This window comes from Kryptolebias marmoratus, linkage group LG8 (genome assembly GCF_001649575.2).
Source record: "Kryptolebias marmoratus isolate JLee-2015 linkage group LG8, ASM164957v2, whole genome shotgun sequence".
Classification (NCBI taxonomy): Eukaryota; Metazoa; Chordata; class Actinopteri; order Cyprinodontiformes; family Rivulidae; genus Kryptolebias; species Kryptolebias marmoratus.
The window spans coordinates 27,433,192-27,459,406 of NC_051437.1; the positions used below are offsets into that span (position 1 = coordinate 27,433,192).

Sequence of the window (26,215 nt, forward strand, 5' to 3'; positions counted from 1 at the left end):
GGGGGACTTATGAGTTGTCTTTAACCTTTAGCACTGATTTGCATCAATGTCGGTTGTTTTTAATTTACCATTTGTGTTGACAAATTAGTTCTAGATTTATAAATTTGTTTTTAACTTTCTGTTACTTCAAGCATCTGCCTCAACATAGATCGCAGCAAGTTATTTAAGATAAATGTTTGCAACTTAATGTGCCTAAAAGAGCAGAATGCATGTTTTTCATCAAGTCATAGCGTCAATAATGCCTAAAGAAATTAAAGCGAGAAGAAAACTAAACAGTTTTACCAGCTCCTGTGCCCATTTGGAGCAAACCTATTAGAAATTAAAAATACTCACAAGTGCTTGTGAACATATCTCCATATTTATGCCAAATTTTATTAATTTTGCTCCCTATTTCCAGTATCCCTGCTAAGCTAATTAAGGTGAATACTGTCTGCAGCTTCATATGGAGCAGACACAAGAGGAGAAATTATTCTTACCGCAAGAGAAAAAAACGTTTATTTCAGTTAATATATTTTCATTTCATTACACAATAAAACACTAATGATTCAGTCAGCTCAGGTCAGTGCAAAAACAGAAAGTATTTCCCCATTTATCTTTCCCCCAGTTTCAACATTTTTTGCTGTCTTGCATGCAAAAAAGCCCCATGGGTGTCTGAGACATCCCAGAGGGAACGTGTTGCCAAACTGGTGCAAATCACCATCTGTCTCAACACTGAGATCACCTGACCTGAAACCGTCGCCGTGACCTCTAACCCCTCCACCCCCGCACGTGCCTGCTGGCTTCTTATGTGCACAAAAACACAACACAGAGGGACCCCGAGAGTAAACATTACTTGAACCAAAAAACCAAAACACAAATGTCCGACAACAGAAAATTGTAGCTAAAAGCTAAAATTAGCAAAAATCTTGCTTCAGTCTGCGAACAGGCCCGTTCAGGACGACATGTCAGCGTGTCAGCAGCCTCAGGGCCGAAATCCAAGATAAGAAAGTCTCCAACATGAACTGCTTCTGGTAAACCTCACTGCTGAAGACTTAAAGGTTATTTAGATATCATCCGTTTCTCTCTGCTCCCGAAGATTCTGGCAGCAAGACAGAAAGAAGACACAATTTACAGAGATTATAGTTTTCCTGCATCCCCACTGGAAATTACAGCCCACAGAAAGAAGCACATTGTGTCATTTTTAATGGTATTTTCTAATCTGAGCCAATAAAAAACCAAAACTATCTGCATGAAGAGACGCCATGATGAACTTCTGTGAAAGAGAATGCTTCACAGAGAGGTAAATGTTGGCAACTTTTGTGCACAACAGGACGTTGTTTACGTTTATGTTATTTAAGGTGATGTTCCTTGGCAGTACATATGAGAAACCATGTAACGACAGCCATGTTTAGTGGTTGTTGCCACATGTGTGAAGATTTGCAAACCTCTTTTATGAGCTCACAGCACTCCTGAACGTAGTCAGAAACAGCTTATTTTATATGCATGTGTCAGTTTTTCCATTTTTCTCACATTCCTGCGAGCGGAGGTAACACAGCTGTGCAGCGCCATTAAAAAACCCAGAGGAACGCTGCGGTCGGCACCGCTGGAAGTCTCCGCTGCTGCCTGGCTTACTGCGCCGTCCGCAGCTCACGTTTTAACCGGGGCGCCAAGGAAAACCAGAACTATCCTGCTGCTCGAGACTTTGGAGAAGTCTTTTTGTTTCTCCCTCTCAGCCAGTGTTACAGACGCTGATTTAAAGTTTGGCGTGGTAGTAGCTGAGCATCCTAATTACTTCATATTGCACGATATTTTTGCTGCAACAACCACGCCCGTCTGTTAGCAAAATATCTCATGAAGCACTGGACAGATGTTAATGAAACTTTCATGTCTTTAACTCAGACAGTTTTAGAGATGCTGAGCTGAGATCTGCTGGGGTTGTAGCTGAGCATCATCCCCAGCGCATACTTTGAGCACAAAACATTGCACAACATTTTTGCAACTGTTGGTGTCAACCTTGGTTGTCTGTTAGCAGAATATAATGTAAACCACTGGAACTAAATAAACTAAATAAAAACGGACTAAATAATATCCATGCATCCACAACTGATTAACTTTTGAAGATGTCTGCTATTTGACAGCAGCCAACCCAAAAATGACTGTACCCCAATGAATTTTATAGTTTTTAAGACGAAATTTGGTGTGGTAGTAGCTGAGGGTCATTCACAACACATGCTTTAAGCACTAACAGATCATGTGAGATAAATCTTATCTGCTGCAGGTTAATGATGTAAAAAGGATTACACCTATTCCAAGAAGTCAACAAAGACGTGTTATTTTTGAATATCTGCTTCCTTAGAAGTTTCATAAATAGTTTAGAGAAGGAAGACGCTGGCTGTCGATGGATGTTTGGATGAATAAAGCTGTCAGCTCAGTGCTTGCTTCCTAGCCAAGCCTTTCACCAGCAGCAGCTTCACAGCCTCTGAATAGCAGGAAGCCTCCAGTATAAATAGTCCTATGGTCTTATGCCTGATGGAGAGAGCTGATAAAAACAACACAAATCAACATTTATGGTCAAGGGAACTGGGAATTGCCAGAAAATATCTGGGCATTGTTTTCTTTTAGAGGAAATGGAAAAGGTCTTCTGACAAGTGGAATAATTGGATCATTAGATCTTTTTACGTTCATGGTTTTACAAAAGCAAGTCTTCGGTTATCAGAGCTGATATATAAAACTACAACACAAAAAGTCAACAACCGTTAGCGGTGACTTCCACAGAAAGTTTGATATATTATCTCCTCAAACTGAGCGAGTCGTGCTGCTCGTGCCCTGATGCCTGTAAAAGAATTTTCCATGATCCAAGATTCACTTCCAAGGAACCTCCAGCACAGGTGATGTCTTCAAGACATGTCCTCACCTCTCAAGTTCCTGAGAAAAGCAAAACACTGTTTAGAAATGATTGGTACTCATTGCATAGTATGAAATAAATCAAACAGTGCAGTTTGAATAGGTTGACTCCAGTCATTTTCCAGGAATGCTGATTATAAATCTGAAATGCGGGTATGTAAACAATGTAAACAAAGCACCCTGTGAAAGCCACGTGGACGCTTGAGTCACATGACTGATGTACATTAAGCAATCCCTCCAGGATTTCGTGGGCATTTTTTGTGATAGTTGCAGGCTAAAATGCCTGATTTTGCGGGGCATTTTCCTAAAAGTTGCAATTTTTTTTACTAAAATTAATAAACAACCAAAACTTTTCATATATAAACCAAAGATTCTTCCTAGTTTTGTAAGATAATTACCAACAAACATTGACATTCTCAAAAGGTGCTTTATTGGAGAACTTTGATAGCTTCTAAACTGACATTCATGAGCATTTCTGGATTGTCCCTGGTCTGCAGCTCTCCTCACATGTTTTGCAGACACAAAGTGTTTGTCGATGCATTTATGTTCCATGATTACACTGCAGGACGTGAAAAACAGCTGCAGCTGGGGAGGAAACTGGTTTGCTGAAATCTTTGTGGGCAAATGTGAAGCATTAGCGCACATTTTGGCTTCGGTTGCTGCTCCTGCACGCTCCCGGCATTCTGATGTTAACAGGAAGTGACGTCACGTGTCTTCTTCCTGAGTTATTTGGGGTTATTTTGTATTCCACACTACACAAACCCACAAAGAAGAGACTAGACCGCAGAAACAGTGGCGAATCACTTTAGAAACAATAAATATTGGGTTAAAGTTGCGGTAAAGTTGCGGTGCTTTGGGCAAAGTTGCAAAAAGTTGTGATTTCTTAGTGTGGTATCCTCAACACATGTTGTACTTTGAGCACATTACTGACCCTGAGAATCACAGACACAAATTCTATTCCTGAATTAGGACATACTCATGAAGCACCAGTTACCGTAACAGCTCCCTTATTGTTTTATTGTATATTACAGACTCTGTGACTAAAAACTGCCCCAACAGTTGATGATGTAACGTCTTCCAAGCTGGTTCCCCTGAATGACTTCCTCCTCTGTGAAGCCCGGTGGCTGGGGGGGGATCAGAGTCTGAACACCTCTTTGCTTCCTCCTCCTTTACTGGAAGAAAAGACTATAAACCTGAGCAGGTTAAACAACAGCCGCCCTGCTGTTTAATTGGCTCTGGAGCACATGTTGCTGTTATTTAGCGGAGGGGATTAGGAAACAGACTGCTTGCGAATTCACTGATAAACATGATTTTATGAACAAAGTGCTTCGAGCTGTTTCACTTTATGAATACTTGCTCTTTGAGAGTTTGTATATTTAGGATGTGTGTGTGTGTGTGTGTGCGATGCCAAGAGTTCAAGTAGCAGGCATAAAAGATAAGGCAGTTATATAACCAGAAAAATAAGTGGCTGCCAAGCCTCTTGGTGCTGAAGGAAGTGCACACCTCTGTTGGATCACACAGCTTTTGTTTGTGACAAATAGAAAGTTGAAGCTCTGCCTCTCGACTCTGACTTTTCTGTTTCTGCTTCAGACAGATGAAGGTCGGATTTGTTAGGCCTCCATTTTTAACGCCCTCCAACCATAAAAACAAAACAAAACAGTAGTTTTACAATCGTTCTTGTTTTCTTCAGCTTGTTGTTTTCTCAACCTTCTAACAAAACTTATAAACTTCGCTGCAGTCGGCATTTACTTCACTGGGGGCAAATCTTAACACAAACATGAGAAAAGCTGTTTTTGTGTAAATTTTGTTTTCCTGTTTATTGTTTCCCTGTATATTTTTGCAATATATAACTACGTCTGCATATATTGTGCTGTTTTAGCCAAATGTTCAGCTTATGCAGGAGAAGGATGTTGTGACTTTAGTTTTTTTGCTTTTATACTTTTTAAAATATTTTACTTTATTTTCCCCAACAATATACCTTAAGATTTGTTTCTGTTCCTTCATAAATGTTGTTCTTTTTGAAACCTGCTGTGTTTTTGTCTTCTTAAGCAACTTTTAGGTTTTAGCTGGTGTTTCATTTTAGTCATTTAGCACTCACTGACGCTGCATATATTCAGAAAAGGAGATTTTGTTGTATTTTATTTGTATATATGACATATATTTTGCAACAGTGGAAATAAAAATCAACTTCCTTTATTTACAGCACTGTGCAAAAGTCTTTTTTCTTCTTATCTCTGTTAAATGTTTTTGCATATGAGCCAGAGTTTCTTGCAATATTTTAAAATGGTCTGTGATGCATTTGTTTGGCAGCACGATGGATTAGTGGTTTGCATTGTTGCCTCACAGGAAGAAGGTCCTGGGTTCAAACCCTGGGTTGGACATTGCAGACATTGTCTTTCCTTTCAGCTGATTATCTGTCTCTTACCATTTTCAAGACAAATGAGTCAGAAAGCAAAGGGTAAAAGTTTTATTTCCATAAAATGACAAAAACAACCCACAACTTTTTACATGTTATTATTTGAAGTGAACATTCACAGCTAGTTTGCGCTGCCTTGCCTGACAGGCCGCCCCTGGCTGCTCTTTGATGTGTGGAAGATACGCTTGTTGCGTCATTCTCGTTCTTATCAACACTTATCCAGACTTTTAGCCTCTTCTTCTGTTTCAGCTCAAAGGAGAGAGCTTGGAGGGATACCATTTGGGTTTCAGAGGAGAAGAAAACTACTGTTGTCCTCATGGGAACCAGTGTGGTAAAGGTTGCATCCTCCTCTGCACGCACATAGAGTCAGGGAGGTGAAAACACTCTTCTCCTTAGAGCTGAGGCCATCCTGAATTAGTTAATTAAAGCAGTTTGCTGCCAAAACATTAGATCATTCCTCAGCTTGTTTTGTCATTAGCTGAACTCAAACCCCTCCACTGGCCTCCTCGCCATGAGAAAATAAAGCGCACACATCATGCCTCCATTACTGAATCAATATGAGCCAAAACCTTCAGGAACCTATGCATTACTCAACTTAAGATCATGTGTTTGTTTTATGATATAGCACAACAAATAAACAAACAAAAACATCATATTATAGTGTATTTTAACTAATAAGATGCATCTTAACCCTTTAGTAGATCAACGAGAATTGCTATTGGTGTAGAATTAAGAATATAATCCCTAAATTTAGCATAAAGCACTGAAAGCAAATCTTTTATTTCAGATACGTTTCTCGCTTTATTCCAATGAACTAAAGCAAAATAGGGTTTTGTTTAAACAGTAAATCGTTTGGTGCATAAACTGTTAAAAGACATCTTTCCACAGTCAGTGGTTTTGGAGACAAATAGTTTTGGGGGAACAGTGGTTTTGGGTCACGTCTCTATTCTCGCGAGAATTCGTGGTTGCCAGGGTAACACGCACGCAGCGTTATCCAAATCTTACACTGACCGTACCAAAGCTAGAATCAGTTTAGGGGTGCATAACGGCACCCCCACAATTAAACATTTTTATTTATGAATTACCTGGTAATGTTGCAGTTTTTTTATTAAAATACGATGTACATAAACAATGCTGTTAGTCATTTAGGAGACTTTTATGTGTGATTACTGCAAATTTGGAGTTGTAGTAACCGTTTGGTTTAAGCTAGCTGATGGTATCGCCCGCGCGAAGGTTGAAAGTTTCAGTGAAAGCGAATACCAAAACGTTACGACAGTTGGTTCGTTATTTTCTTCGTTATAAAAAAAAAAGGTTAGCGCGCCCCACGGCTTTTGTTTGACTTGTGATGGGCTACGGTAACGGCTGGGTAAGGGTTTAGTCGTTTGTTTTAAGCGAAAATGGTGATAAAATAAAAACAAAACCGACGGATGATGCGCACGTGACATGTGAACTGGCGCTAGCTTAAACGTTAAACCGGCTAAGCTGACGATGAAAAATGTTAAATTTGAGCAAATGTAGCCAGTGGAGTCCTGCATTTGGTTAAATACGTATTTAAGCGTTTGTTTTTAACATCACGTTGTCATAGCCTTGGCACAATGTTAGTTAATTTTGTTTTATTTTTCTAAAATCTGACTGTTTTTTTTCTTCAGGCAGCGGGTCGGTCATTTTTAGGCCACCGTGTTTGGACATCATCAGGTCTTTACTTAACGCTGTGATTTCCAGAAGTATTAGTCGCCTGAAACCTGTTGCATAAGAGGAAGATGTCCACTAGTGCATTGCAGGATATGAGTCTGGTTTAAAGGTCACGATGGGCTTCACCTTTTTGAGCTGTTGCTGTGTTTACATCCAGCCTTTTACACAAGAGAGAGGAAAACAGTTCCCTTTTCTGAGTCACAAGAGGAAGTTTAGAGCTGTAGTTAAATGTCCCTTCCTGAATTGACCCAGACTGTCTTCTCTCAACAGATAGCGTCAGCTTCGAAACCGTGACTTTGTGCAGATTCACAACAAAGCAGGAGGTTCCTCTTTGGTAAGTAAGAAAACTGATTAAACCCTGAAGTTTTGCAGAGTGGGGGCAAACCAGATCATAATCAGTTATGGACAAACCTCAGCCTTATAATGAGACTGAACTGCAGTGCATGACCGTAAAGCAGCCTTTCAGTATAAGGGGTTTTGCTCAGTCTGTCACCTCACTTGGCTCACGTTCACCAAACAGCGTGAATCACTTACAGACGCTGTCCCCCCCGGGGCCACGGCAACAAACGCGCCGCCACCGCCTTGTAATTTCCATTCTTAACCATTCCCAGGCCAGGAATGCACATCCTGCAGCCTAGGAAAGTGGGTTTACTTGTCAGCATGGAGTTTGCTTTATGAGTTTCCTAATGAGCAAATATTTATCCTGGAAAAGCAGGAAGATAAAAAAAAACACTTGCTGGTGTCGCTCGCGCTCTCTAACAACTCTCTTGGTCTTTTTATTACGATTGCTTTACCGTGTTTTACATGTCAAACAGCAACTGTAGTTTATGACAGGCTGCATATACCGGCGGTGGAAATCCAAGCACTGTTATTTATTTTTGTTTTTAGAAGAATATGTACAGGCTGTTTTTTCCATTTAGGCAATGGTAAATGAAATGGTTTGAATAATATGGGTTGGTGGTGTCTGGAAAGAAGCTTATGGTGCTCCCAGCTGAAGACAAGAGACCCACCACAACCCACTAGTGTCCTGCTCGGTGTGGGGGGGTGTACTTTCAGTGGTAATAAAGCAGGAAATGGGAGCTTACTCACATCATGCAAAGGGAACATGTCATATTGAATGATTACACTTTACTGGCACTGCAGCCTTTTGTTTTTCCAATGCTACCTGTGTTGGAAATAGACTTTTATTTTTAGAGTAGCTGGACGGTCCCCTCACACGGTGGCGCTTAGGGGAACACGTGGAAAGTCTTTGTGCAGTCAGGATGCGTTCTCAGAATTAGCACTTGACTTTTTTTTCCCCTTTTGATTTCCAGCACTGCCCACCTTCTTAGAGAAACTCTGCAGATCCTTCAGTTCATACTTCACAGGAGCTGAAAGATAAAATTAGCTGGAAACTGTATAATCAAATCTGTAACACAGGCAGTACCTGTCAAACATCTTTGGCACACCTAATAATTCAATTTGAACTGTATATTTATATTGAGGTTTTTGCACTGTTGGTACGACAAATATAACATTTAAACAAGTTGTCTTTTGGAATAACCAATGCTGTAAAACTGAACTGGATAGTTTTTTTTTTTGGCTTACCTATTTAAACATTTCTCTCTCTTCATCTCCCTTTAACTACAACTATTTTGAATTAGCCTCGAGAACAGTGAAGTACTTTATCCTTGTCCAGTTGCAACATCTCTAAGTTTCTGAATGGTTTGATTTAATAAAATGTTACAGATATATTTGGTAAACACTTATTCAACAATATGATGGACGCCTGCATGTTGTGTTGTAGATTCAGCAGCCTTACTTCAGTCACTCTGTCTGAGGTTTGGTTTTTTTGGTCGGTCGTAGTTTTTTTTTGTGTGCTCATGTTTACCTTTTAGTATTTTGGTCCTTGTGGTGGTGCCATGTTGTGGATTTAGCTTGTCTGAGAGGGGAAAAAAGGGGGAATCCTTTCTAATTTTGGTCTATGGTAGATGTCAGCCTTTGCGTATTACAGTCTGTGCCCAGTTACCACAGAAGCAAGCTCAAACATGTCATTTGGACTATTACATCAGCCTGCCGAGATGCATTCGTAATGTAGTTTAAATTAAAAATAAACTCCCTTCTGTAACTAATGATGTGTAATCTTTCGAGACTTCCCTGCTCATTAAAGCTGTTAAACTGAAACTTTTAGGTGAACTGGAAAAACATATTTTCCAATGAAACCTACATACCATACATCACAAAGAGTAGCTAGGTAATAACAGGGTACTTTGGGCTAGATTACGCTCCACTGGCTGCAGGCTCTAATATTATAGCTGCAGAAAAGCATAGCAAAACATGATATTTCAGAACACAATGCAGTTAGTGCCAAGTTGATAGCTTTCTCAAATTAAACACAAGAAGAGATTAAAGTTTGTGTAAGCGCTGGACTGAAACGCTGCCCTTATTGCAGAAATAACTCAACATGTTACAGGGACTGTCCAGAGGCCCGTGTCTGCTTTCAGAGCGTTTCATTGTTTTGGTGGCTGCGCCAAGCGCTCCTCGTCTGTTTTCTGTCTTCGTTTTGTGTCAGGTTGTCTTTTCTGCGGTGCTGTTTGTTCATCTCCGAAATTAATCAGTTTATTAAAAAATTAGAAATCCTTCACAAAATAAATCAAAATGGAGCAACTTCAAAGGTAAAGCTTTTAGATAAATTTTGAAGGAAGCTAGATATAATGTGAATTCTGAGCTTTGAATGACTGCTGAAGAAGCTGAAACTGAGCTGTTAAAGCTAAAAGAAGCGAAACACGAGCTAAAAGCTAAAAGACGCATGAGAAGACAAAATAGGCCAAGTTTGCTGAAGTAGATTTCAGAGTCTGTTGCTTCTGAAGGAATTCAAGAAAGTGTATTTGTGTGAGGGGAAATATCTGTAAATAAAGTTAAATATTTTTAAAGTTAAAAAGCCAAAAGTCATAGCACTTCCTGAATGAGCTGAACATTTTTATATATGAATGACTAAAATAGCACAAATTGTGCAGAATTAGTAGGATTACAAAGAACGTAAAGGGAAAAAAAAACATAATCAGAAACCCAATCAGCGTTCACACAGATCTGAACTTTAAATAAAATAATTTAGCGTGTTTTGAATTGTGATGTTTAATATGATCACATCAAGAATCTCTCTTTTTCTTAAAGAGTTCAGTTCGTTTTCTTTGTATTTTTAGTCATTTTAAGCCTCATTTGCCCCAAATTTCCTCCACCGTTAAGTCATGTGGCTGGAGTTCCCATAAGTCTTTGGGTGCTCCAGTTTGGGCGAGTCGCCAACCTCCCCAAGGAATGAGGGCAGTGTGACTTGTCCTGGCAGGCTTAGTCTCTGGTTTTACTGTACAATGGAGGTCAGCAGCTTTGGAGTCGCATGCCGACTCCTCACGTGCGCGCAGCTGATCCCGGGGACTGACTGAAGTGGTGACCTGGAGACAATCTCGAAGGTAACAGAAAGCGAGAGAGTTTGCTTTAGTTTTACTTAAATTCTGTGACCATTTTATTTTTGGTGCCACCTCTACTTTAGGAAAACATATGGGTGAAAGAATGAAGCAATTCAGTTGTATTTACTTGTGCACAGGTTTTCTTTTTCTACCCAATTATATTTATTAATATTTATGTGCAAACATCACAGGTGGAGTCATTATTTGAAATGAGGTCAGAGGCTGGGAACCAGACGTTTTAAGACTCAGATTAGGCGTGCATCTCATAAGACTCCTCAGTTTATTTTTATGACTCTTTGTACACCTTCATGTTAGCTTTTGCAATTTGTGTAGGTGTGTTTGATTATGTATTTTGTTGGCTCAACTGCTCCACCTTTCTGAAAGTAATGACAGCAGTTTTGTTCCTGTCTTTTTAAATTCCCATAAGGCCATGCTTCATCGCTGCACGACAGAGGGACTCTGCCCTTTGCCTGTTTTCATTTGTGCCTTTGGCGGTTTTGAAGTCATTATTTAGAGGCATTCTTTTGGTCAACCCTCATCTCCCCTGCCCCCCCTCCTCTCTGGACCCACTGACCTACTAACTAGGGAGCTGAAACGAGCGGCATTCAACATGTCTGTGTGTTACGGATCTCTGTCGCTGCAGCACGTTGACATCATTGTTATAATGATTTATGTTGTTGCAAACTGCCTGAAGAGCCGCTTTAAAGAAACCTCTCGTAATTACGGCTTGTATGATCTTCTGTTAGAGCTACATAATTTGCTTAACTGACAGAAAAGCCTTTTTTCAGAAGATGTTGTTGAATTAACTTTCATTACCCACAAAGAAAACAGCCGTCTGAGCCAGTAGCCCTTTTACACAGCAGTCCTGCTGTATTGACACAAAGAAGGCAGTGTTTAGCAAATAGGGAGATCTTAGCATCACATCATGCTTTCAAATTACATGTCGGCAGCACAGAATTAGCTGAGTGACTACGGCATTTGTGTTTAGAAAGGCGTCCCGTTCTGTTTGTGCCTTTTCACACATTATATTGAAGATGAGACCGATGTATTCCTGCTGAGCATCGCTGTCCTGTTTGTAAGTTAAAGGGCCTGAATGGAAGGTCAGCAGACCTAACATGGGTGTTTGAATTTGGTTGCTATTAATTCTGTTGACTCGGGAGGTGTCGTACCTTAAAAACCCAACCTGAAGACACAATGAAGGTGCGCCTGTCCTGCAAAAAGAGCTGCTTGATGGGAAAATCTGAGACTTATCAACGAACATTTTTTTCAGAGGCTTACATTAATTTATACATGGGGCTTTTTTGCTGTTAGAATTACATGGAAATGGTTTGAAACAACTTATTTGAATTAATTTATGCAAGAAAATCTGCTGGTTTTGATTGACTTGTGTGTTGAAAGTATGATAAATATATTTAGATTTAAAATTTTTGGTCCTACAAAATGTAGGCCTTGAACTAATTGACCAAATAATTAGTCAGAAACTATCACAGTTTGTGACATTGTTGTTCGGTCAAAACATTAACAAAGTAGTGGATTTCCTTATTTAATGTAAGTTTTCCTTTTAAAATGTTGAAAATAGTCAAGTTAATTTTTAAGTATCAACAGGAAGTCAAGGACGTAAATATTACTCAGCTCTTCAGCAGTAACACTTTCCTCCATTCAGAGAAGTTTGTTTATTTAATTAATTTGTCCTCAATTAAAAAAAGTGTGTCCTAAGCTTTGGAAAACAAGTAAATGTTTTCATGAAGAGCATTTTCATTAAAAGCAGTCTGTATTCTTTGCTTTTTCTGTGAAGACATTGTGAAAGTTAACATACGCTGAATGTTGTTGTTAACCAAACCTGATAAAACAAGTCTTGAAATCTGAAAGTCAGCTGTCATCTATTATCATTCTTGAAATAATTCCAGTTTTATGACCAAATTCAGGACATAATTTTAGCCTTAAGAGTTTGAACCACAAGCCCGTGAATGCTTTTGCTTGTAATTTGCGTCATTACGGTGGTGTGTTTTCCTTTTGTGCATTTCAGAAGAAAATGTTCTCTGATGGTTGAATCTTCTCGGTGTGATATTTCCCAGGACACTTCCTCCTGTTGGATGTGGTTGGATGTTTCCATCAAACCAGCATGCAGGGTGTCATAGATGAGGCCTGCTTGGACATGCTTGTGTGTAACGTGAGTTGTAATTTTGGATAGTCCTGCATTCATAGAATGTGAGTGTGCTCCGAGTGACAGCTTAAGAGTTTGGTATGAGAGAGGGGAGCCGGAGCGGCAGTAACTTAATACCCACCCCTGTCTTTTGGTGGTCTCTGTAAAAGGACCAACTGAAGAATCAGGAGCTGTGTGTGTGTGTGTGTGTTTTTTGTAAACTTCCACTGTGGTGTCAATATTGACTCATCATTGCGTCGGGAAGCGAGCGCATGTGTGTCTGCATGTCATAAATCGCAGAGCATTTGGCTAAATGAGAAGGCACGACACACTCACACTAATACTTGTAATCCACCTGCCTCCGCCGTGTCTCCCAGTGAAGGTTTGGGTTCTCATGGAGTTGCGTTACTGCTGCCAGCATTGTGTCAAAAATATTTCCACCCCCCGGCACAGAAATCAGGTCGCTTTCAGAAGTTAGGGACAGGAAGAAAGTTGATAGGAGGAATGAGAACAAGATTCTGGCATTTTCAAGACAGGATGGAGGTGAAGCAGAGGATGGTGGATAGATTGAAATGTTTGTAGTATTTGGGTGGAAAGGGAGGGGAGGAAGGAAGGGAAGTGTGCCGTATTGGTGGTGAAGGTAGCACGGGTGTTGGAATTTGTGGACCCAGCTGAACTGTTTATTGGGTCCTCCATTTACTCCCGTTGTGTTTTTGGACTCCACCCAGGCGCCGTGTTTTCATTTACAGCAAAGAGTTGGAGTGGATGTCCGCTCCCTGTTTCTGCCTCCGGAGAGCGGCTGGCCGCTGTGTTCTTGTGTGATTGGCTTCAGATTGTTCCTGGGAATGCCTGGATCTCCTGGTCAGATTGTGTACTGTATTTGTGCGTAGCTCATGGAGCTCGGTCTGGTTCACCTCACCCTGCTGACTCCTTTAAATAAGCACTTCTGTGTTTGACTGCAACGAGTGAGGGATGTTGAGCAACAGTGCTGATAAGGAAACAAGTATATTCACCAACTGACACGTTTAAGCTTGTTGTACTCCCTGGACGTGTTTCTTTACATGCAAACTCACAAACATACTCTTGATGTTGCATCTGTAAAACTTTTAAATTTCTGGATCGATGCGGCTGCAGAGGCGAACCTCGCTGTAAGACGCCTCTGTTCTCAACTGAGCTGGTTGTGTCCCACAATAATCTGCAATTACAACCAGCAAGCGACAGCAATGTTGTTGGTTAGCTGCCACCCACACACATACTCACCCACTTAGCTCTGTGACTGCCTTTATTTGTTGGCTCTCGGCTGTAACGGCGATGGTTTGACTTCAGTCCCCGTTACGTTTTGATTGTTACACAAATCACTCTGAGGCTGGAAGAAAGTCTCAAACTCAGCTTGAAAGTGTCTTGACTGTTTTACAGACCTTATTAGACCATACCCCTTTTAAAATTATATTTCTTTCTTTTCCAGTCAACTTTAATTTGACATTCTTTGCTATAATTTCTTATTAGAATACATTATCTCAGAAAAACTGTTTACTAATTTGGTTTATCATGCCTGAATCGGAAAACTCACCTTTTTAAAATATTTTCACAAGGAGTGCTACTTATCAGAGATAAGTGTTAGATAATTGGTTTCCTCCTACCACATCAGAAGCTATTTCTTTTTTTATTTCATTAAAAAATAAATAACAATTGACAATGACAGCCGTTTCTGTCAATGTCAGCCTTTTAGGTCTGGAAAATATCTTGCATCATAAGTTTATAGTGTTATATAAGGATATATGGACCTATTATCTTAGAATAAAAATAAATTAAGGAGTAGAAGTTTCACAACCTGACTGCTCTGCAAAGTTCCTGCATGAAGTGAAATACTTTTTGGGATACTCTAAGATATGAACTATTTAGCAAGTTTCTTTGGCTCCTAGGCCATCCAGAAAGCAATCATTTGGCAGTTTGTGCTGGCAGCTTAGCCATAATAATCAGATAACAGCCTGCTGTGTTATAGTTGAGTTGATAAGATTCATTCCTTGTTAATTGTTTGTGACAGAAGATAATTAGATGCCAAAACTCCGCACTGGAGACTGGATTCTCTCACTGCTGAGGAAAAGGACACTGACATCAGCTTGAAATATCCATATTTTCAAAATTATAGATATAAAGTAGAAATACAATGTTCAGATCACAAAGTAATTCAGCTTTTTTTTTGCCCTCGTGGTGTTCTTAGCTTATCTGATTTAACATTTTAAAACAAAAACAAAGGGATTTGCTTGGTAACTTTATTTGATTCTCATATTTCCACCAACTCGGTCACCCAGTTCCCCAAAGCCGTCAACCAAAGGGAAGTGCTGTCTCTGATCAGGAAGGATGTGTGTTTTTGGCTGCAGTTGCCCAAATAGGGTGAGATTGACGAAGCAGAAACGGACAAGATATATCACGAGAATGAAAGGTTTTACAAAAATGCACACAATTAGGCTGATTGCAGCATATTAAAATAATAGTTTTCACTGTTTTCTACTGGAAACTACTTTTGTTTGTTTATTTTTTGTTACATATCCTAAACCATGATTTGAGAAGGTTTAGATAAATCAGTCATTATGTCCTTTACAGTAAAAGGCAGGATCATTTAAACAACGGTGTTTGGGGGAAATCAGCTCTTGCTTCCTGCTTTCCCAGCTCCCTTCCTCCGTCTAGTTTAAGGAGGTGGAGTCTTCCTCGGATGAAGGAGGAAAAGGAGGAGACAACTGCAGCCTAAAGGAGCAGAGAGAAGCTTCAGGTTAGTCCTCATTTGACTCGAGCGCTCGCACCACGAGCACGCCGGCGCTCGGTTCTGCTTCCTGCTTCTTTCTGCGACTCGGGTGCTTCGGAGACCGTTTCAGAGTTTCTCTGCGTTCCTAAAATCCACTTTAGGATCTTATTTACTTTGTGTAAGTAAACTTTTATTTAACTACTGCTCTGTTTGAGAATATCAGGCAGTGCGTTAAAACAGGTTTGCGTTTGTTGACTTAAAAAGAGGACAGATCCTGTTGCTGTTAGTTCTCTCACTTTAATTTGGATTAGTGGGCTTTTTGTAATTGCATGTTAAAGACTGCATGTAGTCTGTTAATAAACATGAATATTGTAATTTATTGCAAAGCATTAAGCAACAAAATTTTATTCTATTTTTACAGTTTGCTGCCTGGATTTCCTTGTTATTCTGTAAGGGTGCCAAACCTAAAAATAGTAGTCTTGATTATAACATTTGGCAGCTTTGCCTCAGGTCTATTTTCATTCTCTCTGCTGAAACAGTGTGAGGGTCTGCAAAGCATGCTGACAGAATGAATACACCGTACTGAGAACAACTTTGATGTTGACGTCTCATTTCAAGCAGAAGAGGAACGTTATTTCAGAGGGTCATCGTGCCAGAGGTGGCTCGGTTTGTCTCACAAAAATATATAGTTTGAAAGAAGTTATGAGGAACTATTCAGTCAGACTGTCAACTGAAATAAACAGACTTCTTCTGCTTTCAGTCCTCGTGTCCGTGGTAAAGTCCTTAAGGCGCATAAAAGGTTAACTGTTGGAGAATGAGTAATAAGCTCCCATCATCTAAGCCAACTCTGAGTGACCACTCTCTTTTAATTGTGTGTGTGTGTGTGTGTGCGCCTCTGGATGTGACTCAGGACGGCAGTATGTGATTGCCTTCATGCCTGCGTGTCTCTGGAATTTTTATCACCATGTTGAAAGGGAATATTTTTTTTTGTTTGCCTCCAGGCTCTGCCGTTGCAGCGTAAAGTTGTAATTGTTGATGCATGTGACTGCTCAGGTTCGGGCTTTACGTGCTGCATAGTACGCACTTAGCTTATGAATGCAATTGTGTGTATTTGCACATTCGTGCTTTACGCCCCCCAGGTATGTGAGGGTTTGTGCGAGTGGGTGTTTCAGTTATTTTAGCAGATTAGCTCCAGCTGAGTGAGACGAAAGTAGTTGCCTCCAGCCGCTGATCCCCACACATACAGTATAAACACTTAACATCTCTTCTCAGATCAGCTTGGCGATGTGTCATTCCAGTTTCCAGAGTCAGCAGATTTGATCCTGGATGAGAGTTAAAAACAAAAAAAAGGAAACATAAATGCATGACGTCAGAGTTATGGCTTGAAGATCAGCTGGAACTAAATGCTGTTTTGAAACATTTTTATAAAATCCGTTTTGACAGTATGAAAAAACAAATCGCTGTGTATGATTCCTTAAACTTGGCTTGGTGGAAGAAATCCAAACATACTTTATTTATGAAAGTCAGTTTTATTTCTCTGAAGTGACATTCCTAAGTGCAGCTCAAACATCAACCCGTTGGTGGCACTAAAGTACTTGAGGCGTTGACACAAATATGTAAGCTCTTTTTCATTAACTTTTTTTGTTTTTGATTCTTAAATAATCCCGTTAAAGTCCAAGCATCCTGAGCAGAAGTTGAAACTGGTTAAAATAAAAGGTAATTTCTGTTGTTGTCTGCTATGTCAAGTGGCAGGTTTTTTGAAATGTAGGTTGAACTAATGTGAAAAAGCAACAGCTGTTACAATAAATATCCCTGTTTGGTTTAGTTTTGCAGAGGTGGAGAGGTTGTTTTGGTGCGATGCTGATGGATGGAGAGCAGAGATGGAGCTGAATGTTTTGATAACTGACTTATGGTTCAGTGATTATTGCAGTTGATATTATAGTTGCATAACCCTCCAGTCGGGGCACGTTAGTCATGCGTGTCAGTCACATTTCCCATCCGGCCAAGAGGTGTTTTCTGTTGCAATAAGGAGCGTCACCAGAGCCCAGGACAATAACCTGTGGCTCTCTGCCGTCTGTCACTATTAACTGTTTTAGGTGCTCTTTTTTAAGAGGAGTGTCCGATAACCTTTTGAACTCGCTGTTTCAGTTTTTTTTATTGACTTTAAAAGTGAATCCGACGTCTCCCAGTCGGATTTTGGGTCGGGGCGCGTGGACCGTTCTAATAACAAGATTGATTTGGATCCAGCTTCACTCTTTCTTATCAAGTTAGGAGAACATTTAGACACTGTGAGAGTAAAGACATATTTTAACACTTGTGTTGTTTGTAAAATGTTATTTTTAATAAATTACACACAGTGACAACTCCTTTCATGGCATGCTTTTTTTACACTAACCTCATTGTCATCAAAAAGTTAGAAAAAAGCTTTTTTTCTTATAGACATTCTTAAAATTCACTGACTAGACCAACTTTTATTTTGTATTAGGCTTTAAAAAGTCTCTTGGCCAGGACTTCCTTTAAAATAGGTTCTTTATCTCAGTGGGACTTTCCTGGTTAAATAAAGGTTAAAAAAATGTTATCTTTTGTCAAGCAGCAGTTAAATTATTCTTCCTTGTCAGCCTTTTGATTTAAACATAGTTTCCATTCTATTGTTTTAAAAAAATTCATTGGAAACGGGCAAGTGGCCAAAAATAGATGAGCGAAGTTCGCTGTGAAACGGAGTCAACCTTCTGAACTCACAAACACACCATCCAAGTATGTTTGTTCTGTCTTTGTGGTAGTTTTACTGTTGTAAAACCTGCCATTTCCTGCTTGTCTTTCCATCGTGTGGGGGGGGGGGGAACCCTTCTAACAAACTTATCACGACAACCCAGTTCTTTTTAACGGGATTGTGTTAAAAATAACTCCTTTTAAAGATTGCTTCAGAAACTTGGACTCAAATGTTTGACCTTATGAGCATGTACGCCTTGAGCAAAGCATCATCATTATCACTTTTTAAGTAATCAAACCTAAACAGACTTCCTACAGTCAGACTCCCATTGGATTACAGGCTGTTTCTGATTGCTCCTTTGGGTGGGGTTTGTCTTGTTTTTTTATACTCGTGGGGTCAATGTCTGCTGGAACCAAGGCCACTCTGATACGACAGTCAAGCTGGCGTCACCGGGCACACATACAAATGAATCTTGCTCTTGTCCTTCACTGATTGGACCTTCAAAAGGCTACATCCTCCGTCTTTTTTGTTGTTGTTGTTTCTACTTGAATGCTCTGTTTTTGGAGGGGCATTAATGGGGAGCTCATTTTCTAAAGTTTTGTTGTTTTCCTGTTTATTCAGTCACCAATTAGAAAATATCAATATAATTATTTTCTCCCAGTTGTGGCCTCTCTTGTCTCTGGTTGGTTCGTTTTGCTGGTTAAGCTCCTTTGCAGTATTTTAATCCACTTTCTGACACATTAACTCCCCTGAAACGCTTCGAAACGCAGCTTCTCGCTCACAGACATCAGAAGCTGCATCACCATCCACTTATATTGTGGTTGGAAAACCAAATATCCCACCGTGGATCACATTCTTTTTTTTTTTAATAATAAAAACCAAGCCAGTTTCCATAGTGGAATGGAAATATAAATTCTTGGTCTGTTACTGTGGTTTTTGACTCTTAAAGACATCAGCTATTTGTGCAACTTGAGGACAGAACGCAAGAATAAGGAAAACTAAAAATTTTTAAAAATGGGAGGCAGACTTGTTCCCTAGTTTATATTTCTGCCTCAGCCTCCCACAGATTGGGTTAATGGTGGTGTATTGATCAGTAGTTGCAGGAGGTGTAGTAATCCGATGGTGGAGATGGCTTTTACCCGTCTGACCCTCCTTTAATCTTGAAACAAATGACAATGGCTGCTGTTTTGAGCCGTGACAACTATCTGAGCTGACTGTATTTGCATGCAGACGGCTCCTCTCAGTGCCATGCCACAGACAGATAACAGGTTGCATTTACATACTTAAACCAGATCTGATTTCCATGTGCTGTAAATTCATTTAGCAAGTTGACGATAATTGTTGCCAGAAACGCTGCTCCTGTAAGATCCAGTAAAAAGAAAAACAAAGAATCTGAATAATGCATGGCTCTTGAGATTAAGTTATCAGCACAGATGTGTTTATACTGCTATGATAGGCATCTTGCGCTCTCTTTGTGGTAATGCTACTTGCCAGCCTCAGTAATCATGTAGGTGACCCCCACTTCGCCAGAAGACAAAGCTGGGACAATGTTCGGTTGTTCTTGCAGAATTTCCTCTTAAATAGGCTTTTATTCTGAAACAAAAGGATGTTTTTATAGCAAAGGTAAAGCAAACTAAACCAAAGTTTTGAGGTTAAACACATACTTGAATTTAAGGTTTATAGAAAACCTTAAAAGGATTTTATTTTGAAGGACAGAAACTTTTTCTCTGGATACTCACTGTGTCAGTGTCAAACTAGGACTTTTTTTTTTTTTTTTAATTGGCTCGTTTAGGATAAGAAAGCCAAAAGTTAAAAAACAAAGCAGAGCATAAAACTGAAAGATGGGCCAGTTAATCATCCAAATGGTTTTAATCATCTGATAATGGACACTTAAAAACAAAACAGGCAAGAGGCCATACCTGGCCGTACTTAATCTGTTACCAAGTAGGAAAATGAAGATGCAGCAGCAGCTCACTGTTTTAGTTTTTTAAGCTAGAAGGCTCTTTGATATTTTATTTTTAAGTGTACAAGTTTTTCTAAGAGGTTCCTAAATATACATTTATTGAAGTTAAGCAATTGTTATATTTTGTTAAATGAAAAATACAATTTGGCCACGGTTGACATCTAATAAAAATGTTCACCTGCTGCGATTAAACTCGTATTCCAACTGTGTCCTGCTGTGAGCCTCTGTCACGTGTCAGAGGATGGTTGTGTTTTCATGTGGTCCTCGGTGTGTTTGCTGCGGGACGCTGAGGTGTGTGTGCAGTGACGTGTCGGTGGTGTCATGTGCCGTTTGGTGTGTTAAAGGGGAACTCCACTGAACTCGAGGCATGTTGGTGTGTTTATTTTTCACGCCGGCGCTGCGGAGGACTATGGGCTCTGACGAGGAAGTTGTTTTCCTGTGAAGAGAATGACATAACGACACGTAAAACATGCCAAGACATTTCAGATCTCCGTTTTCTAAACAGCAATAAGGTCATCATCTTATGAGTTTCTGTCTTCCTCCAACTGAAACTGAAACCTGTCTAAACTCACGCTCATGTTTGCCTTGTGGTTAAAATTTAAGCAGGTCAGTATCTCCGAATTTGACCAAATATCCTCTTCTGATCTGCTGTTCAGAGATGTCAGCGAAAAAGCAAAATTAAGGGAGACGGAAAGGGAAAGTGATTATAAAAAGCCCAATTAAAAATGTGTGGATAGACGTGTTGGAGGTGGAGGAGAGGAGGGGGGAAGAAGAGGAAAAAGGCCAAATAATTAGGTGTGATGTAACCCTGGAGTGTAATGTTGTAAAAACGATAAGAAGAAAGGGAGTGAGAATGTGTGTGGGGGGATATTTTCCTTTTTCCTGTAGAATTAGAGCCAGGAGAAAGAGAAGAAAATGGAGGATTGTTTGCGTTAACAGTACTTTGAACTCCAGAACCTGAGAGAAAAAGGAATTGGGGTTAAAGTAGAAATAGAGAGTGAAGAAACCTGAACTATCTGCTCCGTTATAAAAGGCTTTCTTTCATTTGGTCAGTGTTGCATTTAAATACTAACAGTTTAACTGCATGAATGCTCATTTAAAGACAATTCAATTACAAACAAGGTAACCTTTCATTGTCTGACGTGCCTTCACTTTGGTTTTACTTCTGCCACAATAAAGACAAAGGAAGAACAAGGCACCCCGCTGAGCTTGATGCAAGCCAGTGTAAAAAATTGCATCTGGCTCGTCCGTTGTTCTCTTCCTTTCCCTCTCCCCCCTTTCTCCCTTTCAATGAATTTTCATTTGAATGAAAGCTCTGCCTCAGTGTTTTGTTGGAAAGGGGGGGAGGGGTCCGATTGGTCAGAATCTTTTTTGAGTCGGGCCAATCCGAGCGCGCCTCCCACCTCCCATCCCTCCGCCGTGCCCCGCCGAGGCTCCCGGCCTGAAGTGCGATTGGCCGGCTGGGAGGAGCCAGACGTGGTTTTAAAGCCTGTCCCGTCTGCTCCACTTCAGTCCCGTCTGTCAGCCGGAGAGCCGTGTGTGTGTGTTGGTGTGTGGATGTTTTCTGTTAATGAGCAACAAACTGAAAGCAGATACCATTCTCTCACCCGGACTTATTTCTTTTCTTTTTTTTTTTTAATTCTCCAGGACTGTGGGACTCTGCTGGCTTTTTGTATCCGATCAGAGCTGGACTTAAACACTGAGGGGGATAGCGATCGTTAAAAAGGACCATAAAAGGCTGTTGTACTGCTGCCTGGTTTAACAGACCCTCAGTTTGGGACCAGATCTGCAGCCCAACCCAGACTGGGTCACCGCTCAGCTGACAGAGGTGGTCTAGTCAGTCCCAATGTGGAATTTGACCCCGACTGACCCCGTCCCACAAGCAACCTTTCACTGAGCCTGAATTGGGATAAAGAAGGATAAAAGAGCAAGAGGGGAGACAGAAGAAAGGAGGAAAGAAAGAGAGAGCAGCCGATCAGTCAACGGTAAGGAAGTTAATGGGGGGCTGTGAGAGCAAAACATGGAGGAGGGGGGAGGATGAGAGGATGATGAAAAGAAGCTACAAAAGAGCTATTTTTTAAGGTGGTATCTCACTGGGCTGTTGGCTGCTAGTTGGCTAACGGTATTAATGAGGGAGTCTCCCGAATATCTCACAACTTTTGGAAGGCTCTCAACTTCCTCGTGTGAGTTGCAGAGTCAGACAAACCCCGCCACTGAAGTTTCGAACGTGTTCCAAACGTTTGTGCGAAAACAAAAACCTCAAAATAGTCACAAAGATGTCATGGGTGTCTCCAATCCGTCTTAACATCACCAGACCTGTATTTTGTCTCCTGCATGGCAGCTCTCCTGACAGACAACCTCTGTCTAAACTGATGCAAATCTAATCCCATCTTAATTTCTAAAGTCTACTCCAGGGGCGGTGGGTGCAAAGCAAGCTGAGGCTGGCAGTAAAATAATGTGCACAGCCAACAATACACCTCCGCGAGTCGCGCACATGAAAATAAACAGCAACTTTCAAACACATTGACTTCTCGTCACTTGGTTGCAAACTGACTTCAGTGAGATTGCAGCTGAAAACTCCCACATATCCTTTCAGTTTTGAGACACCAGCTCTTCTACTAACAGTCAAAGCTCTGTAAGATCCAACCTTTTAGCTTAGAGAATGTGTGGAGGATCTAAATGAATGTTCAAACATCAAATCTTAATTGTTGCTTGTGTGACCTGTGACTTTTGCTACTTTAGCTTGATCCTTCTCTGGTCAAGAATTAGGATTTCTTAAATAAATTACTGAAAATCTCAGCTGAAATGTTTACAGTTGAGCTAAAATTTGTGTTTTTCTTTCCTGTGTCAGCTCTTCCAGTATGCCGGTGGAGACACTGCGTCCCTCAGATGGCCGACTGGCCGGAGTCCCCTTCACCTCAGCCATGCCTTTCCGGATACTCAACAAGGGTCCGGCCTACTTTCGCCCTTCGGTTGATCCAGGAACCCGCAAACTGAGCGCCGTGGAGCGTCTGGAGGCCGACAAGGCCAAGTATGTGAAGAGCCAGCAGGTGGCCCTCACTCGCCAGGCGCCCATCCAGCCTCAGATCCGCAAACCCCTGCTTCCTCCAGCAATGATGCCTCAGAATCACATCAACACTCCTCTGACCCGAAAGGTTCCCCGCTGCCCAGCCGATGTGGAGAATGGCGGCGGAAGGGACAGAACAGGAGAGAGAAGGCCTGCGTTCAGTTTGGATATTCTGAATAATCTAATTAATGATGTTTGTGATGGAACACAGTTATCTTCGTCCACCTCCCCCTCCTCATCCTCTCCGTCATCAGGAGTTAAGAGCATCTGCAGCAGCCTTTCTGCAGAACAGGAAAAGAGCAAAAGACTCCTCAACAACCATAAGCCATTAAATTCTGGTACCAACAACTCTTCCTCCAACTCCTCCTCTCCTCTCAGTAACAACCCCTGCACCCCCGTCACAGAGCTCACCCGTCGTCCTCCCCCTGTCCCGGCACGTCCGTCTCGTGGGGTTCCAGCGCCCTACAGCTCTCCGAACTCGGTGACTGTGCGCAGGGTGGACGTTCGGCCTCACGCTGAGATAAAGAAGCCTCAGAGGGCTCAGCTGCAGCTTCCACTCAGACCCAGACAGACGGCCCAGGGTCAGGTCCCTCACCCCCAGGTCCCGCCACCCCCTCCGCCGTTGCAGAAACAGACACAACTTCCTTATAAGGTCAACACTTCATCCCAAACCCAGCCCCCTCCTCCCGCCTACCTGCCTGCCAGTCCTCTGTTGGTCCGAGCGAGAGTGATCCCCCCAGCCTCACCTGCCTTCACCCGCATATCCAACGCCAGCTCCAAGGGTTCGTCCCGGAAGCACCCGACCCTGCACCGCTCCAAGTCGGACCTGAGCGACCGCTACTCCCGCGCCACGGCCGACCTGGAGCGCTTCTTCAACTACTGCGGGCTGGACCCGGGCGAGGTGGAGGGCATGGGCGGGGTGGAGTGCTTCACGAGGGCCAACTCGGACATCGTGTCCGTCTCCAAGCTCCGCAGCGTCAGCACGCCGAGCTCCGAGTGCGGGGACGACGCCGAGCAGCTGAGGGAGCACGGAGGAGACGACGACGAGGACGACGACGGGCCCCTGAGGGCCAACGAGCGGGTCCCCTACGGAATCTCCATCATTGAGAGGAATGCTCGAGTCATCAAATGGCTTTACGGCATCCGCCAGGCGAGAGACGCTAACAGCGCCGTTTCTAACGTATAAAGAAAAGAGAAACTCACCTGTTCATGTTTTGCTGCCTTATGTTACAGTTATGGATAATCTGTTAGATGTCTTCTGTTTTCTGTGAAGACTCACGTTCGTTGTGTAAATCACACTTTTGTTCATTTTAGCAACAAGTGGACGATGGTTTACCCCGTTCCCTCAATCGATCCTGGACAGCAATACTGGTATGCAAAAGCAATAATAGAGTGGTGTAAATGGTGAGGATGAAGGCAGAGAATGACTGTCAGCTGTGTTGTTGATGTAAAAGGTACCGTGTGTGTGTGTGAGAGTGTGTGTGTGTGTGTGTTTATACCAGCAAGCTCAGCAGACTGAAGCTCAGCTACAAACTGCCAAAAAGTTGCACAGAGACTGTTGAGCAGACCAGGAAAAGAACCACGATGATACTGTGAAACTGAAGACAAATAAAAAAAAAGAATAGCTTCCATAAACATGTTAATATCTCTGGCTGTAAGACTGTTATTATATGTCAGCATGCGAGTTTGTATAAATGATGTTTTAGCACAGATTCAGGTCGGTCACAGGTAGAGCTCTTTGTGTCTGGTTGTAACGTTTAGGCGCGCGCGTCTTTGTGCCGCGCTGGTGCGGCCGGAGGAGTCGGTTTTTTTGCCGCGTGTGTCTTGGCACGAACGAAAGAGCAGGTCATATGATGAAGGATGATGTCACGAGCAGATGATTGAAGCGAGTGTGGCGCGAAGATGTTAACTGGAGACTGAACGGAGTGAAAATATGTCTGTGGCTCTGAAAGTGTCTCAGGAAGATGGCATACAAAGAAAAAATGGACCAATATTTATTTGGAAAATGTAACTTAATGTATTTTTTAGTAAAGGATTACTCTGTGTACAAATATTAGTCTTTGCTTTGAAGTGCAATCTGATTGTTTTTACTGTAATTACAACATACAGTTTGTAGGAAGACATGCAGAGACACGATCGGTGTGTGTTGCCTGCTGCGCCGTGGGGACCGTTGTGTATTTATAACTTCCTGTTTGTCGCAGTGAGAGCAAGAGACAACCCCCCCCCCACACACACAACCACCCTCTGTATTTACGTTTATTTAATTCTTCAGGGTTTTATTTTCTTCTTCATATGAAGAGCAGTAGCGTACAGCGGCAATCAGACCAGAGAGCTGGAGAACTGTGAACGAAGTGTGCTTCTTAATCAGGCACTGGATGCCCAAAGAAATCCTCAGAGGAGAGATCCAAGATGCTTTACCATGTTGTATCCTGAATCATCAATAAAAAATGTTTGCACATGCTCTTGCTAGTCATCTTATTCTTTTTGTCTTTTATAAACGCAGAGTCGGACAACTCCTTTTTCTGTTTCCTGCAGGGCGTTGGGACTTTTATTTACCCGCTTCTTCCTGTTCTTCAGTTCAGAATCTGAAATCCGGTCCAATATTTGACACGAGGTGCTTCTGATGGAGCTCCGTTATTCAAACCTCCCGGTTTGCTGGTGGTCTCTCATTTAGTCGAACCGCGCCCTGTCGAAGAGCTCAGGATTCTTTTTAAAGGATCAGCTGTTCTGTAAAACGCAGGCAGTGGGAAATTAAGGGGTTTAAAAAAAGGGATGCTCTGCTCAGATTTTAGCACTAAATTCTATAAAGTATGCAAAAAATATCCAGGTTATATTGTGTTTGCTGCAAAAGTTTTCCATAAATTAAAAGATACAAAATACACCTTTTTAAAGTTTAAAAAAAGCAACACAACCTGAAGTAATTTAAGCAAACCACTAAAACAAACTCATATACTTTTAATGATATAATTTGTTTAGCAAAAGGAGGTTTTATGAGTCACCTGAAGTCTCCTGTACCTGCTTTAAATTCATGGTTCTTTTCCAGATTTGTCTTTCAGCCTCGAGATGGTTCCATAATTTGACAGCCGAGTACTACGGGTGTACCTGGTACTTAACGGGGTATTTACTGTACTGTATGTTAACTCAGAAGTACCAGG

The 26,215-nt window shown here is 41.4% G+C and overlaps 1 protein-coding gene across 3 annotated transcripts; it reads left to right on the top strand.

Moving 5' to 3' along the window:
* The first annotated feature begins 6,563 nt into the window (after nt 1–6,563).
* wu:fa11c10 (protein FAM110B) lies at nt 6,564–25,521 on the top strand. 3 transcript variants are annotated; one of them, XM_017433458.3, is made up of 4 exons: nt 6,564–6,665; nt 7,262–7,325; nt 21,641–21,978; nt 22,845–25,521. In XM_017433458.3, exon 4 carries the CDS (start codon nt 22,855–22,857, stop codon nt 24,244–24,246), a length of 1,392 nt encoding a protein of 463 aa, XP_017288947.1. In that variant the 5' UTR covers nt 6,564–6,665; nt 7,262–7,325; nt 21,641–21,978; nt 22,845–22,854; the 3' UTR covers nt 24,247–25,521. The 3 variants fall into 3 exon arrangements, with proteins under 3 accessions (XP_017288947.1, XP_017288949.1, XP_017288952.1); XM_017433460.3 differs by lacking the exons at nt 6,564–6,665; nt 7,262–7,325 and adding an exon at nt 15,346–15,498; XM_017433463.3 differs by lacking the exons at nt 6,564–6,665; nt 7,262–7,325; nt 21,641–21,978 and adding an exon at nt 15,347–15,498.
* Nucleotides 25,522–26,215: the final 694 nt, after the last annotated feature.